Source organism: Oryx dammah, unplaced genomic scaffold (assembly GCF_014754425.2).
Source record: "Oryx dammah isolate SB20612 unplaced genomic scaffold, SCBI_Odam_1.1 HiC_scaffold_11229, whole genome shotgun sequence".
In the NCBI taxonomy this organism is placed as follows: Eukaryota; Metazoa; Chordata; class Mammalia; order Artiodactyla; family Bovidae; genus Oryx; species Oryx dammah.
The window spans coordinates 2966570-2983868 of record NW_024080622.1 but is presented as its reverse complement, the minus strand read 5'-3'; the positions used below and the strand labels follow the sequence as shown (position 1 = coordinate 2983868).

Genomic DNA, 17299 nt, shown 5'->3' with positions numbered 1-17299 from the left:
ATATTTTTTAGAAGTGCTCCTCTAAGCAGGTTTTCACCTAACACTTAATAATGAATCAGATAAGGAAATTTTTAAATACATATAGGCTGTGGGTGGATGATAATTTGTGACCAAAATCCTGTTATAGACTATTAAAAGTAGTCATTTACAGATTATAAAACAACACAAGAAAAATTTTAATGGAAAACATCTTGCTTGTGTGTGGTTGGGTGTTCTTTGAGTTTGATATGAACCAAGTAGCATCGGCTCATTTTCCTTAACTCTTTAAAAAAGTCTCCCCCAAAGCCTACTCCCTCAGATTTTACCGTATTTGTGCACAGTGAATTCTGTGAGAGAATTATTACAATTCTACAATATCCATTCTGAAGACCAAACATTTTTTGGTAACTCATTTATTAGTAAAATTAGATCTGAACCAGTGTGACCCTATTTAAATTTTTTGGGTATACTCGGACACTCATATAGTTTGGTGCAGAAACATTAATTGATTATAGGGTGCTGCCCTAGGTAGTTCACGTATGTGTTGTATGCACAATATTACCTTTGTAAATTAAGTTATGACATGTCTGCCTCCAAAGGTTTAAATAGGGATTATAGACATATGTCTGTACCACTGGTGGCTCCTGCTAATTGCTGAAAATGCGGGTTCTATCCCTGGGTTGTGAAGATCCCCTGGAGAAGGAAATGGCAACCCACTCCAGTATTCTTGCCTGGGAAATCCCATGGATAGATCAGCCTGATGGGCTACAGTCCATGGGGTTGCAAAAGTATCCAACAAGACTTAGCAGCTAAACAACAAACAACAATAGACATATGTATGTATAGCATCCATGGCAGAGTGGTTTTAGAGGGCACTTCATTTGTAACTATGTGAGTTAATGAATATTAGCTGAACTTACTATGGTAATATATTTTCCTGTTTATGCATATATCAAATTATCATGTTATATACCTAATACTAATATAATATATGTTAATTATATTTCAGTAAAACTGTGAGGAGGAAAGAGGCACTTTAATATTGTGGACAGTTTTTAGTTTTGATAAATTAGCTCATGTAAACAAAACAATAAGAAAAGCAACCTTTAATTTTCCAGTAACTTTCCATTTTGTCTCTGAATTTCAGTTGGAGGTTAACATAGGAAGTGTGACTGTAAATATCTTGTATCCCTGAAATGAAGGCTAAAATAAATATAATCAGGACAACTATAGGTTATAGCCATGATCATTTATACAAGAAAAAGCCTCTGAATTGAGGATTACATAGATAATACATGTATATAAAAAGGGATCAATAGCAGTATTCTTACACATTTTCAATGGGAGAAATGCCAAGAACAATTTTATTAGTTCTTGTTTGCTTTGCATTTTAAAGGAATGTCAGTTCACATACCAGTGTTTTCATAAACAAAAAGTTTGATGATGTTTCCCACCTACTCATACCCCCCTGAAAATCATTCAAGTGAAACCTTTCAGCTCTTTAAATTATGATGGGATAGAACTGACTTCTTTTCTGTGTGGTCATGAAGAAGGATTTTAGCTCAAGAATGTAGCACAAGAATTTTAGCACTTTAGGATTTTAGCACAAGAATTTTTCTGGAAATTGATGTTTTTAAGCTTAATGCAGTGATTATGTTTTGACTTGGAATCTTCCCTTCCGTTTCTGTTATTGTTGTTCTATGCAGATTATCAACGCCTGATGACTGTGGCTGAAGGCATCACCACACTTCTGTTCCCATTTCAGTGGCAGCATGTTTATGTGCCCATCCTCCCTGCTTCTCTGCTACATTTTCTTGATGCTCCTGTCCCTTATCTGATGGGCCTTCAGTCAAAAGAAGGAACTGACCGTTCTAAGCTAGAACTTCCTCAAGAGGTAAAACTTTAAATGAATGATGCAGCATTTGCTCTTTGTTAATTTAGGTCAGGGTCACTTTTGTTAGATAACATTTTCTTTGTCTAAACTGTGTCTCTGGCTATTCTGAATCTTCCAAGTAGGTCTAGGGTAGACACTTGGCATTTAGATCCTGACTTCTAATGGTTATTATGTGACATAGTCAATAATGAAACATGGTTCAAAACAGAACAGTGGCAGATTTTCACAGCTGAAAATTTGTGAAGATGGAGTGATAGTAGTATTATCTAGTTGCTTTATTATTCTAATAATATTTTATTTCTTTACTCATGTTTTAAATTTTGTTTTTAAGTGGTACAGCGCAGTTTTAAAATCCTTCAAAATTATTGTATTAATTGAAGTGAATTTGATTTTTAACCTCTGTCAAATGAAAAGTAAAATCTTTCCGCAAACTAAGGATCATGGAAATATTAAATACTTAGTCTTTGTTTTCAGACATAAGACCAGTTATCAACTTTTTCTGAATGTCAGCTTAGCTAGCTGGGTGAGATAAAAATTCTAACCCTTAGCTTTTAGGCCACCTTAAGATTACTATACTTCCTGTGTGTTATATTTCCCAATGTTGTTTTAAAAGAAAATAAACAGGAATTATTGAAAGCATTTTGAATCTAATTTTTAGCTGTTTTAATAGTACTCAGAATTGAAATGTAAAGACTTTCAATTGAAACATTGATGAGAGAGCCATGGCCTATTAAAAAACATAAAATGGTTAATTACATTATATTATTAGCAATTTAATTAGCACCTTTCTCAGTAAAATTTTTCATGCTGTGCTTCACTTTATTTGCTGTTATTTCCCATAGAGATTCTCATTTTAATAAGTGAATTTAAAATAACACACTAAGCCACAGATGTTATACCCAGAAATGATTCCTGTAATCATCCATTTCTTGCTTTATTCTAATGAATGTTTTCTTACCAAAATGAACATTTTTGTTCAGGGGAAAGTAGCCAATTCAGGTCATATAGAATACACATGCAAACTCTCTTGCTCCTTTTGAGCTTGTGCATGCTCTCTGCTTCTTTCTCGGATACCTCTTTTTTCTTATAACTGAACTCTCATTTTCTCTTTTATTAAATTAATGTAAGTGTTTTGTTGGTCCAAAGAAGTAAGCCCTTTAAATTTTCAAGGAAAAAGAAATAGACTAGCCAAATACAGTTTGATTTAAAGATTTAAACTGTGATGTGTTTTAGTTTCTTGTTGAGTATCTGGTCTGTTTACATGTTAATTAAATTATATTTGTTTAGACACAAATATTACATTTCCATTTTTGCATGAGCAATAATTGTTGAGAAATTTTTATTTATTTACTTTTAGAGACTTTTAATGCCAGCTTGAAGTATTTGTTATTAGGAAATCTTTCTGTTCTATGTGTCTATGTGTATCCTCTGTGTGTATGTGTCTATGTGTATCCTCTGACTCTAAAAATGAACATACTTAAATACTCTGAAAGCTCTTATAGTAATATCTGTGATTTTCTAAATCATTTACTAAATCAGTACTTTAATAAGTATACATACTTATCTATTCATAGAGTAGAATAATATGAAATAACCTGAATCAGCTGTGAAAATAGTAGTGCTTCTGTATAGAAAGTATACATGTGTGCATTACTGACTTAGAAGAAAAGGCTAATGGCATATCACTTGGCTCTGCTGTTGTTTTACAATGAGATAAAATAATCCACACACATAATTTGGAAGAGGAAATGGTTATAAAAATAATCATTTTTTAAGAGTGACTAGTAATATTCCCCTTTCCCTAAAAACTGCAAAATAAAATAATAGCTAAAAATAGTGAGAGGGTTTCTTAGAATAGTTGTGAAAATAAGTTTACAAAATGATTATTTTAAGAAGATATGACTTTAGTTGTTAGCTAACTAATGTAACTACATAGGCTTATAATTAACTATGCACTCATTAGCCCCATGATTCCAAAATGATAGGCACAGGTAGCTGTTTCTTACATTGTTGTTGGTGGGGTATGGGAAAGTGATGGTGCAGGGATGTAACACTGAGAATTAGTTGTATAGACTGGTACCTCACTTTCTAACATCTTTACAATGAATGGTAGACAAAAAGCAAGAGAAAAGCTGAAATAGCATTGCTTTTGCTATTTTCTTTTTGTTAATATCTTGCTTTTGCTACTTTCTTATTGTCATATCTTGCCCTAAAATTCTATGAAACTGTTAAATTTTTTTCTCTGACATACACTTATGCCAGCTTAACTTCAGCCATTGAGAAAGCTGAACTCTTACCAAACATGGAGAGAGCTGTCCTGGCCTCACGTTTTTGGATGCTTTATCGTATCGCCTCCATTTTTAAGGTTCCATAAAATGACCATCTCCTTGAGCCTTATTCATTCATTCAGCAAACAGTTGTCTCATACACTACTAGTGTGTGATATCCTGGGAGACATCTAGAGGAAAAAAGTCACCTTTAAGAGGTGTTCTGTTTTCCAGAATAAGACATTTATAAATATCAATAGCAGAAGCTAAAAAAAATAAGAGGAATGAAAGATTGAAGAATGTATACAAAGGAAATCAGAATGCCTTTAGGATTGGAACAGGCTCCCTGGGAAAAGAGATCATTAAGCTTCAATCCTTTGTCCCCTTACTTTTGAGGGAATGTGTGTTGTTTTTAATTGGTAGTAATTACATATTATGAAGGCTTCTGGCTGGTTGATTAGCAAAGTTATAGAAGTATTTAGTCCTAAAACAACATTGGATTGAGATGTTGAGTATATTTTTCATTCTTGAGTTTAAAAAATTTTTTTTAGATTTAATGGTATTAAAAATGAGAAACTGACTTACAAGAATGTGGTCATGTGTGGTCATGTGGTCCACATGACCTATTGTATGCAGTTCTTTTCTGTTGTAGAAAAAGGGCTTTTTGTTTTGTCTTCAATAAATTTTTATAACACAAGTTTACACTCCCTATCTCTTCTTTGCAATAAAACCCCAATTTGGACCCTTGCAAGCCTGCATAGGAGGGTGAGAGAGAATCGCAGGAATATGGAGAGAAGCCAGTAACTGCAGTGCAGGAACACCCACCTTGCCGTACATTTTGGCTCAGTAGTGATTACGTGTGGAGAAGGAAATGGCAACCCCCAGTGTTCTTGCCTGGAGAATCCCAGGGACGGGGGAGCCTGGTCAGCTACCGTCTGTGGGGTTGCACAGAGTCAGACACAACTGAAGCAACTTAGCAGCAGCAGCAGCAGCAGTGATTACGTCAGCATGACAAGCTTTAAAATTTCCCCAAATGTATCATTTTTCTCCTTTAATGGGGGAAAGAGAGGGATAGAAAAGGATAACAGGAAGGCATTAATGATGGAGACAGTACAAAATCTAAGTGGTGAGAGGTTGCAGGTTAACATTTAGATTAGCAAGTTAGTGAATTTTTTTCTTCCATTTTTAAACATATTGAATCATCCATTTGAATTATGGTGACCTAGTTTCTCCCTTTAAGCCTTACAATACATCCTACTTTCTAGAGACTGTAGAAACATATATAAAGATGTGGATTTAAATAAAGCTGTAAGTAGCACTACTGTCTTCAATAAGATATGACTTCAGCTCTTACTTTATTTTGAGAAAACTATTAACATTGGAAATGAAGCATAATGGAAAAGAAAAGAATCCCTTAAGCCACCAGGCTGTTTGAAGATGCATATCTGGAACAGGTGTCAGGAAATCATGTCCGTTCTTGGGCCTAAAAGTCTGGAATCAAAGGTTGTCTTAGGCTTAAAGAGTCACTGTTGATTCTCTGGTTTTGGGTAGTAGAAAATCTTGAGCTTTTATTGATCTTAGTGTGGAACTCTGCTGTACTCTGGCTTATCAATATCTAACAAGAAGAACAGAGATCAAAAGAGAATAACAGAGACCCAGGTGTTTGCTCTCCTTTTTTCATCTTGGTGGTGGTGGTTTAGTAGCTAAGTCGTGTCTGACTCTTGCGACCCCATGGACTGTAGCCTGCCAGGCTTCTCTGTCCATGGAATTCTCCAGGCAAGAATACTGGAGTGGATTGCCATTTCCTTCTCCAGAGGATCTTCCCAACTCAGGGATTGAACCTGGGTCTCCTGCATTGCAGGCAGATTCTTTACAGACTTAGCTACGAAGGATGTTAGCATTCAAGATCAGAGGACAGTGTGAATTCTGTCTTTGTTGACCTTGGGGGCATTGTTGGGGGCCAGGTAGAGGGAAGTATGAGCTGAGACTTCCTGTTCTGTTTACTGACTTCACCTTATGCATACTAATACAGTCAGGATCAGTTTTATGTGATGGGCTACCTTGCCCTCCTCCTCCGCCCCAATTTAGGAGCCCAGTTTTCCTTTACTCTGGCAACCTTGTTCTGACTAAGAGGGTATGAACAATAAAGGTAAAATGCTGTTTTTGCATATATTGTCATCAGGTACCTGAGGGATAATCCAAATTTTATGCAAGTACTTAGCCCCTTGAATTTTCTTTATCTGCTTGAAAGATATTTAAAAGTCTTTTAATTCAAAATCTTGAGTGTAAGCAAACTCAAAAAAAAAAAAGCCATTTTCTCTTATTTCAACCTCTTCTTTTTTTCTGTGAACTGTAATGCTCTTTGCTAATTTCTTTCCATTTTGAATACTGTAGCTGCTAAGTTTTAGCAGTTATTAATTCTAAATTATAAATGGTGTTAGAGCAGTGGAATGGCATAGAAAGTTCAAGCTCAGTGAGCGTTTCACCCTGTGCCTCCTATTTGTAAGGTGCTATGAATCTCTGCACTTTTACCTGTTTAAGGAGTACTCACTGGATGCCATATATTACAGGGTCACATCCTCATCAGTTATAATAGACTGATGAGACCTGGAGGAAATGATTTATATATATGTTAAAGACATATATTCTTTTACATAGGGGAAAATGCTGACAACAGAGATTTAGTTTTAAAGAACAAAAAGTTCTTAACTCTGAGAAGGTTAACATAAAAGGCTGTGGAAACCTGTAGTTTTGTTAATAATAGCTGGCAAGAATATTTTAGAACATAATATTCCTTTACTTTAAAACCTTTGTATTTCTTTTTTCTCTTTCAGGCTAACTTGTGTTTTGTAGATATTGACAACCATTTTATTGAGTTGCCTGAAGAATTTCCACAGTTCCCCAATAAAGTGGATTTTATCCAGGAACTCTCTGAAGTTCTTCTTCAGTTTGGGATCCCTCCTGAGGGCAGTCTACATTGCAGTGAGAGTGCCACCAAGCTCAAGAATCTGGTTCTGAAAGACTTGGTCAATGACAAGAAGAATGGCAACGTCTCTGCAAATAGCATCAGCATGTATGAGTTACTGAAGGGCAATGAAACCATAGCTCGTCTCCAGGCTCTGGCCAAGCGGACTGGTGTGACTGTGGAAAAAATGGACCTCTCTGCCTCTCTGAGTGAAAAAGAAAAAGACTTAAAACTGCAGTGTGAAGAGGCAGAACTAAGGGACTACCAGCTCAATGTTCAGCTCCGAGAGATCTTTGCCAACCGCTTTACACAGATGTTTGCAGATTATGAAGCGTTTGTGATTCAGACTGCCCAGGACCTGGAATCATGGCTGACCAACCGGGAACAGATGCAAAACTTTGATAAAGTAAAAAGAACCAGAGTTTCCCTTTTTGTGATTCTTAGTAGTCTATATGTTATTGATTTTGCTAACTTTTTAAAAATAGATTTTCCCCCCACCCTTCCCCTTAAGAACTTTTCTTAACCACTATTTTATAATAGATAAAATAATTTCACAGGAAAGTAAATGAACTAGCTTATTAAGCTGCTCACTGCATCATGTATTAAATTGCCTTTAATCTCATTTTTAAATTTTCTATACTTTGAAGATACTTGAAATAGAAACTCTTAAATTTCATTCATTTTTCAAATCTGTTAACACTACCTCACCTTGTAAGAGTTTTATTTACTCATATTTAGGATCAAATCTAGTTAAATGAAGCCTATTCCTTTCTAATAAAGCCTTAGATTTTTGTCTTCATCCCACGGTGAAGTCACAACTTGCCCATAAAAAGGTAGCAAACAGTTTACTTTCAGAAGGTAAATTTTTATCTCAGCATCAAAAGAGAAAAAAATGAGGTTTTATGAGAAAAATGAGGTTTTATGACTGTTAGACTATGTTCCGAAGTATCAGAAAAGGAAGACAGAAGGTGATACTAGCTTTAATTGTCCTGCTGAAGTTGAGGCTTCTTTCTAAGGTCTACTATGTTCTTCTGCCAGTTTTTCTGGACATATTCACCAGATTTCTTTCCCCACCACCACCACCACCACCACCACCACCCCTGCCCAGGAAGAAAGCACTTAGGGGTATACATTAACTCTTTCAGGTCACTAGGATGTAGTTCAGTCCCTTGCCTTTATGGTTGCCAAGGCATGATGTTGCAATTGGAATAAATTATGGCCTTTTGCTAAATGGTATCTTTGTGTCATGGAAAACCTCTCAAAAAAGCTAATATGTTCCAAGAGGCTAATCTACAGTCTTGGAGCATCTGCCAAATAAGTGTTAACAAAAAATTTCTGTAAAGGTGGGTAGTATAAAAGATTTTTTTCTGATTTCATCAGGTATTTTTCAGATAGTTATATAAACCACATTTAACAGTTAAGTTCTGATGCACTTTATGTTAGAGAAAACTTCTTTAATAAATTAAGAGGCCTTCACCTATCCAAATGTATTCCTGCTGTTAGGTTCCTTTCTCATTAAGCTTAACCATTTCTGCACATTTTTTCCTAGCCAGCTTGGAACTAATCTTTGTATACTCATGATTTATCCTTGGAGCAATTCAAATTATTATCTAAATCAAGCCCTGGTACATTCTTCCTCTTAATCTTCATGTAGCTTTAAACTATAAATGGAATTCTTTTTATATAACCCCTAGAGAAATGAAAGTTTCATGTTGGATTCCAGAAGGCTTGTAATCATCTCATTTTTCACTAGGAAAATTTACAGAACTATCACATACTAGTCCTGCAAGCCAAGTCTTTGCTGACTTAAAGTGATACAGCCCACAAGCATCTGAATATCAAAAAGCCAGACATTTGGTCCATTTAGGAAAAAAGGCTGTTTGCTCTATGAAAAGTAAAGTTGATATTTATCTCTAAAATACCTTTTTTAAGAAGTGAGCTGACTTCTGGAGACTGCTATGAACCATTCTTGGGCCATTTGGATTTGTGTGACTACATCTAAGCTATGAAGGCACTTAAATTGAATAAGTGGATTTCTGTAAGGAAGTTTTTCAAAGACATCCTAAATATCAGAATTTGTTTCCTAAATAAATATGCTGGGAGAAAGCTATGAGTATTAAGGAGAGTAACAATAGGTCAGAACATATACTTCCACCTTTCCCCTTCTGGCTTTTGCCACATTGCACTCAATCAAAAGAATGAAAAGCAGAGGTATCCCAGTAGCTGAAATAGTAGTCCAGTTCCAAATTTTAGCTAGTGGCAAGTTGTGACTAGAATTCCTCTACATGCATGGACCTGAAGAGCCAAAGGAAAGAAATGAACCCTTTGAATTAGAAGCTGATCACAATTTCCTGAGCCATTCCATGCAAGCAGACAAGCTGGTAACAGGGACATGTGGCTGGCTGTACATGTTTTCAACAGGCTTGGCTTGCTTTGGATGGTTTTCCAGGCAGTGATTTTTTTAGTGGTTAAGGCCCAGACTATTCTGTTAGCACAGGTCTGGATGGAGTTTGATCTTGAATTAGTACTCATCCATCAGTTTCTCACTTTGGGCACCTAGGAAAACATCTACTTGAAGAACAGATGATTTTACTTATAAACACAAATTCCATATTATTGGGTTTTTTTTTGAAGAGTATTGCTTATGTATATATTAATGCTATTATTGTATCCATTAATCACCTGGCTGCCTTATGACTTGGAGGTATTTGGCATAGTCTAGGAATAGAGAGTGGAAAAAATTACAGCTCACTGGGGAAAAGGTGTCAAATTTAATGGCAAGTGAGAATAATTGATGTTCGTGTAGCAACTGATCCACCATCTTTCATTAACAGCGCTCTCTTTTCTGCATGATGGTCATGAGGACCAGAATGTAAATCAGTTTTGAAAGGTAGGAGCAGCACTAATGACTTAAGTGACCTGAATTCTATGAATTTAGAAGATGGGGAGGGGGTGAAGTTTTAAGGATTTTTGAATTTTCATACATTTGAATTTCATTCATTTTTGAATTAGTTTTGCGTGTTACAAGATTGAAAAGGAATGACCTTAGCGACAGATAATTTTGGGGTTTATCATGTAGTATTGAGATGATCTCTTTGCACTAATAATTGCCTGATTGTCTCACTACAGGCTTCCTTCCTGTCTGACCAGCCAGAGCCATACCTGCCATTTCTTTCACGCTTCATTGAAACACAGATGTTTGCCACCTTTATTGATAACAAAATTATGTCTCAGTGGGAGGAGAAAGATCCTTTGCTTCGAGTCTTTGACTCTCGGATTGAGAAGATAAGACTGTATAATGTAAGGGCACCCACCTTGAGGACATCTATTTATCAGAAATGCAGCACTTTAAAAGAAGCAGGTACATTTGTCATTCCTTTAAAAACGAGCTTAAAATCCACGATCATTTCTTTTTACACATTGTTGACCTTATAAACCACAAAATTAATTTTCAGTTTTAGACTTCCTGGTTAATCCTTGTGCTATATCAAGAGATGCTTTCTGTAGTTTTGTTTCATTCTGTTTTGTGAGCTAATGTCTGTCCTATTCCCACTTGACGTTCCTCTTCCCTCAGAAGACGAAAAACAGTAACAAGCTGAGTGGATTAGAACTATTAGGTTCCTGTAATTTCTGTCTTATTCTCTGTATTACCTTAATGAAAAAATATTAATTTTTGTTTTGCTGCTTATTTTGCTTTTTACCTTTTCTTCTCTTCATCCAAGGAAAATAAGTATTAATTTAACATAGTAAATTTGAGTTGCTACCTAATTTACATAATTAAAACTTTATTTTAATGGTACCATTAATTAAAATAGCTTCATCTATTGAAATTAAACCTCTGGATTCTCGTATTCAAATGAGAGCTTCCCAACCCTGATGTTCGTTTTTCTCTCAGAGAATTATGAGTCTTGGCCAATCTTGTCTGGCAGTGTGATACTATAGTCAATTAAATAAATAATCATATTAATAGTGTTTACTGAGTACATACTATTTTATGTACAGTTTTGCATTTGATCATCATAATGAGGCGGTATAGACACGTTTTATTGCTGCCTTCATCTTACAGTTGAGAAAACTGAGAGGTGGAGTCACTTGCTTGTGATTGCATAGCTAGTTGTTGGTGAAGCCCTGATTTGAACCAGAGTTTGACTGATTCTAGCACCTGGAGTCTTAACACATTAAGCTGTTCTTTCAATAAATAAACAATAAATAAACATGTAAAATGTACCAGTCCACATAGTTTTATACTTTTGTACCCGATTCCTAACTCTTTCTTAGTTTATTTCTCTGCCGATAAACTGACTTTTATCACTTGAGTGCCCCCTTCCTTTTATTTCTTCCCCTTTCAAGTGTAAAAGCTGTTTGAGAGCAACCTTCTTTTTTTTTTTTTTTTTTTTTTTGAGCAAAAAGCAGCAAATGTGGATTTTCTTTGCTCTGCCTCTGTTGCTTGCCTTTCTCACTTCATTTGAGGTAGAGCAGAGTTACAAGAGTGTGGTGATGCTGTAACTAGCATGTTTTAAGGAAAGAAGTATATAAATGATGTCTCTTGTGTATCCTTCAGAGGTTTCTGATAACTTGAGGAAACATCATTCTGTTATATTCCACTTATGAGGGTAGATCCTTGGAGCCCTTTAGGAAGTGACAGTTGCCTCTCTGTGTCTGAAAGGTGGGGGAGCAGAGTGATCAAAATTGTCTATGCCTGTTCAGAGAGTAGTGTGGCTTTCAGTGCTTTAGTAGCCATGTAAATAGTATAATGCCTTCTTGAGCGAATTTTATTCTTCCCTTCCTGACAGAATTTTTTAAACTGAAGCTAAGTACTGATTGCTTTATTTGTATGCTTCTAGAAAGTTTTTTCAATTAAAATAGATTGTTGGCCTCTCAGAGTTTGATACTTGTACTGTCATCACAAAAATTATATAATACTCTTTAAAATGTACCATTATAGATTTACCATATTTGAAAGAGATTAAACTGAGTTTAGGAATAGTCTCCCAGGAACTTAATTTATCAAAGACTTTCTTTAAAGGGAGGCAGTTGACTGTGACTATATATATCTATCTCTCATGAATGGTGCCGTTATTTCTTTTATCAGATAAAAGGTAATAGACTTTTATCTTTTAAAAGACTTACCTCACCCTCACCCCCATCCCAGCCCCAACAGAAGCTATAGAGATTGGGATTTTGTTGTTGACATTGAATTTTATTGTGTATCTTTTTTTTTTTTTGGTCCTTTGTTGTTTTGCTTTTGTTTCTGTTTTGCCTCAACTAAAAAGAATTTTGATTTGCAGGTGAACGCTTTAGGCAGAGGCTATCTGCTGCTGATATTGTGGCACCAGAACCTCATGATTTCTTTGCAGAAAGACAACAAGTTGCTAGTAACGCAGAGTTTTCTTATTCCTTACCAATCACAGAAAATGAGTTTTGGCACAAACCCCTGAAAGTCTAACAACAGGCCTATGACTTCTTGAAGCAGGCATTTAATAATTTCTGAATGTTCAGTATTCACTGATGGTATAATCACTGAAATGTAACATTGCATTGTGCTCCCTGTGGCAGTCTTATAAACCCAGATAATTAATTGTGAATCGTGATTTTTATTTCTACAGAGCTTCCTAACTAAAGGAAAATAACTCAATATCAGATGGGTTTTTCTGTCACTTTAAATCCAACAGAAAAACTGACGACTTTTCTTTTTTTCCTTTTGTGAGGGTAGAAGCACTTTTTGGCAGAGGTGAAATTTTGTAGTAGTTCATGGAACATAAAATTGGCAAGGACTTCAGAGAATTCCACACCATGAATCTAAGCATTATTTGCCTAAATCTAATTGTGTTTTATAAATATTAGGAAGCATTAAGAATATATATATACTGTTGTGGAAAGTCAGAAGGCATCATTGAAAATTAAATATCAATACATTAAAGCATGACACCCTTTTGCCCAGCCCAGAACATATGGAATGTATTTTGAGAGAAGTTACAAGTTTCACATTAAAATGAAATTTTAAAAAGTTTTGGATAAATTCATATGAGTTATAAAGAAGAATTAGGAAAGCTTAAAGTAGATGTCTCACACTTTGAAGTTTAGTGTAATAATGCCTTCTGTACACATCTCTTAATTCTGCAAACATAAACACTGGCTGGGAAGCATTGATCTCACATAAGATGATCTTAAGTAGGTTCTTTTGACTAGAGTGAAATGTATCATTCACAGACCTCTTCCCACCACAAAAGATTTTCTTTAGAATATATATGGAGAAGAACCAGCAATACTCAATCTGCTGGTATTGAATAGGGCAGAGTAAACTGATTCTATGAAATATTTATAAGAAAATACCTTTTTACTTCTCTCAGATCCCAAGATTGGCAGTGCCCACAGTGTTTTCTGTTCATCACACAAACACAGTTACTGTTTGTCCTCCCCAGCAGTAATCTCTAGGCAAGGGATGAGAAACCTAACCTTGGTTACGAGTATTATGTTTTCTCTTATAAATTCAATTGATAAAGACATTTAAGATCAGATTTTTTTTAACCAGAGAAATAGTTCACAGTTTCTTTCCTGAACCTTTGAAACATCTCCCAACTTTCAGTGGTTTTAAAATAGAAATATTGAGTAATTTCTATTTTTTAACTCTGGCCTATGTTATTCTTCAAATGGCAGTTTTTTATTCTCTGGACATTTTCTAAATGCCTGCTTATTTTATTTTTCTCTGCATTACCCATTTTGATCTAATGAACACTTTTAAATAACTCCTAATGAGAATGAGACTGTTGCTAAAAGTGAAGGTAATAGACTTTACACAGTTCCTTGTTTTTTACAAGTGGAAAAGCATGAATATTTAATGGATATTTGCACAAAGAAATAAAGTATCATACGGCTATAGTGCTTGCTTTTACCTTCTCTAATTTGTCTTTCAGCTCAAGGAAGATATTTTATTTGCCATCATTTTCTTTAATGTTGTACTTAGAACCATATTTTCATTAAGAATATGAATTTCCCACTCACGGGAAACTGTTTCAGTACTAAATTATAGATTGTTTTTTAACCCCACTGCCCTGCTTTTGCCACATGCAGAAAATAGTATGAAAATTCATTATCTAGTATTTACTTAAAACTAACCTTTTTATACTTACATTATACTGATTTCTGAAGAGCTTTTGTAAAAATCTATATCAGACTATCACAAAGATTGAGTTTCTTGTCACTGCATGAGTAGAGGAAGCATTATCTTTTAAGGTTTAGCCAATGAAATGTTTCTAACATGTTATAAATTTAATTTATAGCCCAGTCAATTGAACAGCGACTGATGAAAATGGATCACACTGCTATCCACCCACATCTACTTGATATGAAAATTGGTCAAGGCAAATATGAGCAAGGATTTTTCCCAAAGTTACAGTCTGATGTCTTGGCAACAGGACCAACTAATAACAAGTAAGCATGTTCTTCATTTGAGTCGTTGGTTGAAAGAGTGAATGAAGGGCACAGTGCTCTGCACCTCTTATGGGGACTGCTTAACTATTAAAGATTTTATCAATCATTACTTTTTTGAAAACCAAATTAATCTGCTTGAAATATAAATTGACAACGAGTATTTGACTTTTAATTTCATCATGTAAGAAAATGCAAAAGTAGAGATTTTTTTCTTGTTGAAGTAATGTGTGCTTAGGAATAGTTTTAAATGACTGTTTAAATATAATGCTAATACCGTCTAATGGAATTAGAAAAGTTATGCCTTCACTGTCCGTATTAGTTTCCTAGGACTGCTGTAACAAAGTACTGCAAACTTGGTGGCTTAAAATGACAAATTTATTCTTTCATAGTTCTGGAAGCTGTAAGTCCAAAATCAAAATGTTGGCAGTGCCATGCTCCTTCCAAAGCCTGTAGGAGAGGATCCTTTCTTGTGTCTTCCAACTTCTGGTGGCCCCAGGCAGTATTTGGCTTATAGTAACATAACTCAGTCTCTGCCTCTACTTCACATGGCTACTATCCCTTGTCTATGTTCAAGTATTTCTCTTCTTATGAGGACACCAGTCATGTTGGATCAGGGCCTATCCTAATGGCCTCATCTTAACATCTGCAAAGACCTATTTCCAAATAAGATCTAATTCACAGGTGTTGGGATTAAGATTTCAGCATTTATTTTAGGGAGACACAGTTCGACCCATGCCACCATTTAGTACTTTTAAATATCAGGTGCAGAAATTTCAAAACAACCAAAAATAAAGATAAACCCTATCATTCTTTATGGTAGATGATCCCATTCAGAAAATATTTGAATATGGTTAGAATTGAAAACACTTACTTGGGTTTAAGGGAATTCTTGATTTTAGATGAATGCCTGTATGTATACTCAGTCCTGTCTGACTCTTTGCAACTGCGCGGACTGTAGCCCATTTTCATACAGTTCATGGGGTTCTCAAGGCAAGAATACTGAAGCGGTTTGCCATTCCCTTCTCCAGTGGACCGCATTGTGTCACAACTCTCCACCATGAGCCATCCATCTTAGGTGGCCCTATACATCATGGCTCATAGTTTCATCGAGTTAGACAAGGCTGTAGTCTGTGTGATCAGATTAGTTAGTTTTCTGTGATTGTGATTTTCACCCTGTCTGCCCTCGGATGGAGAAGAATAAGAGGCTTATGGAAGCTTCCTGATGGGAGAGACTGACTGAGAGGGAAACTGGGTCTTCTTCTGATGGACGGGGCCATGCTCAGTTCAGTTCAGTCATTCAGTAGTGTCCAACTCTTTGCGACCCCATGAATTGCACCACACCAGGCCTCCCTGTCCATCACCAACTCCTGGAGTTCATTCAAACTCATACCCATCAAGTCAGTGATGCCATCCAGCCATCTCATCCTCTGCCATCCCCTTCTCCTCCTGCCCCCAATCTCTCCTAGCATCAGGGTCTTTTCCAGTGAGTCATCTCTTCGCATGAGGTGGCCAAAGTATTGGAGTTTCAGCTTTAGCATCATTCCTTCCAATGAACACCCAGGATTGATCTCCTGTAGGATGGATGGGTTGGACCTCCTTGCAGTCCAGGGACTCTCAAGAGTCTTCTCCAACATCACAGTTCAAAAGCATCAGTTCTTCAGCACTCAGCTTTCTTCACAGTCCAACTCTCACATACATACATGACTACTGGAAAAACGATAGCCTTGACTAGACGGACCTTTGTTGGCAAAGTAATGTCTCTGCTTTTCAATATACTATCTAGGTTGGTCATAACTTTCCTTCCAAGGAGTAAGCGTCTTTTAATTTCATGGCTGCAGTCACCAACTGCAGTGATTTTGGAGCCCAAGAAAATAAAGTCAGCTACTGTTTCCACTGTTTCCCCATCTATTTCCCATGAAGTGATGGGACCAGATGCCATGATCTTCGTTTCCTGAATGTTGAGCTTTAAGCCAATGTTTTCACTCTCCACTTTCACTTTCATCAAGAGGCTTTTTAATTCTTCTTCACTTTCTGCCATAAGGGTGGTGTCATCTGCATATCTGAGGTTATTGGTATTTCTCCCAGCAATCTTGATTCCAGCTTCTGCTTCTTCTAGCCCAGCATTTCTCATGATGTACTCTGCATAGAAGTTAATTAAGCAGGGTGACAATATACAGCTTTGACGTACTCCTTTTCCTAATTGGAACCAGTCTGTTGTTCCATGTCCATTTCTAACTGTCGCTTCCTGACCTGCATATAGGTTTCTCAAGAGGCAGGTCAGGTGGTCTGGTATTCCCATCTCTTTCAGAATTTTCCACAGTTTCTTGTGATCCACACAGTCAAAGGCTTTGACATAGTCAATAAAACAGAAATAGATGTTTATCTCCAAATCTCTCGCTTTTTCCGTGATCCAGCAGATGTTGGCAATTTGATCTCTGGTTCCTCTGCCTTTTCTAAAACCAGCTTGAACATCAGGAAGTTCACGGTTCACGTATTGCTGAAGCCTGGCTTGGAGAATTTTGAGCATTACTTTACTAGCCTGTGAGATGAGTGCAATTGTGCGGTAGTTTGAGCATTCGTTGGCATTGCCTTTCTTTGGGATTGTAATGAAAACTGACCTTTTCCAGTCCTGTGGCCACTGCTGAGTTTTCCAAATTTGCTGACATGTTGAGTGCAGCACTTTCACAGCATCATGTTTCAGGATCTGAAATAGCTCAACTGGAATTCCATCACCTCCACTAGCTTTGTTCATAGTGATGCCTT

General features: G+C 36.2%; 1 protein-coding gene across 1 annotated transcript in view; it reads left to right on the top strand.

The window, feature by feature from the left end:
* The window catches only part of LOC120861150 (DENN domain-containing protein 5B), a 120533-nt gene that overhangs the window by 38087 nt on the left and 65147 nt on the right, over positions 1–17299 (top strand). Inside the window, exons 4-7 of the mRNA XM_040236793.1 lie at positions 1686–1873; positions 6975–7511; positions 10235–10466; positions 14386–14536. Of these exons, the coding sequence (XP_040092727.1) occupies positions 1686–1873; positions 6975–7511; positions 10235–10466; positions 14386–14536 (1108 nt within the window). The remainder of the gene's footprint in view (positions 1–1685; positions 1874–6974; positions 7512–10234; positions 10467–14385; positions 14537–17299) is intronic.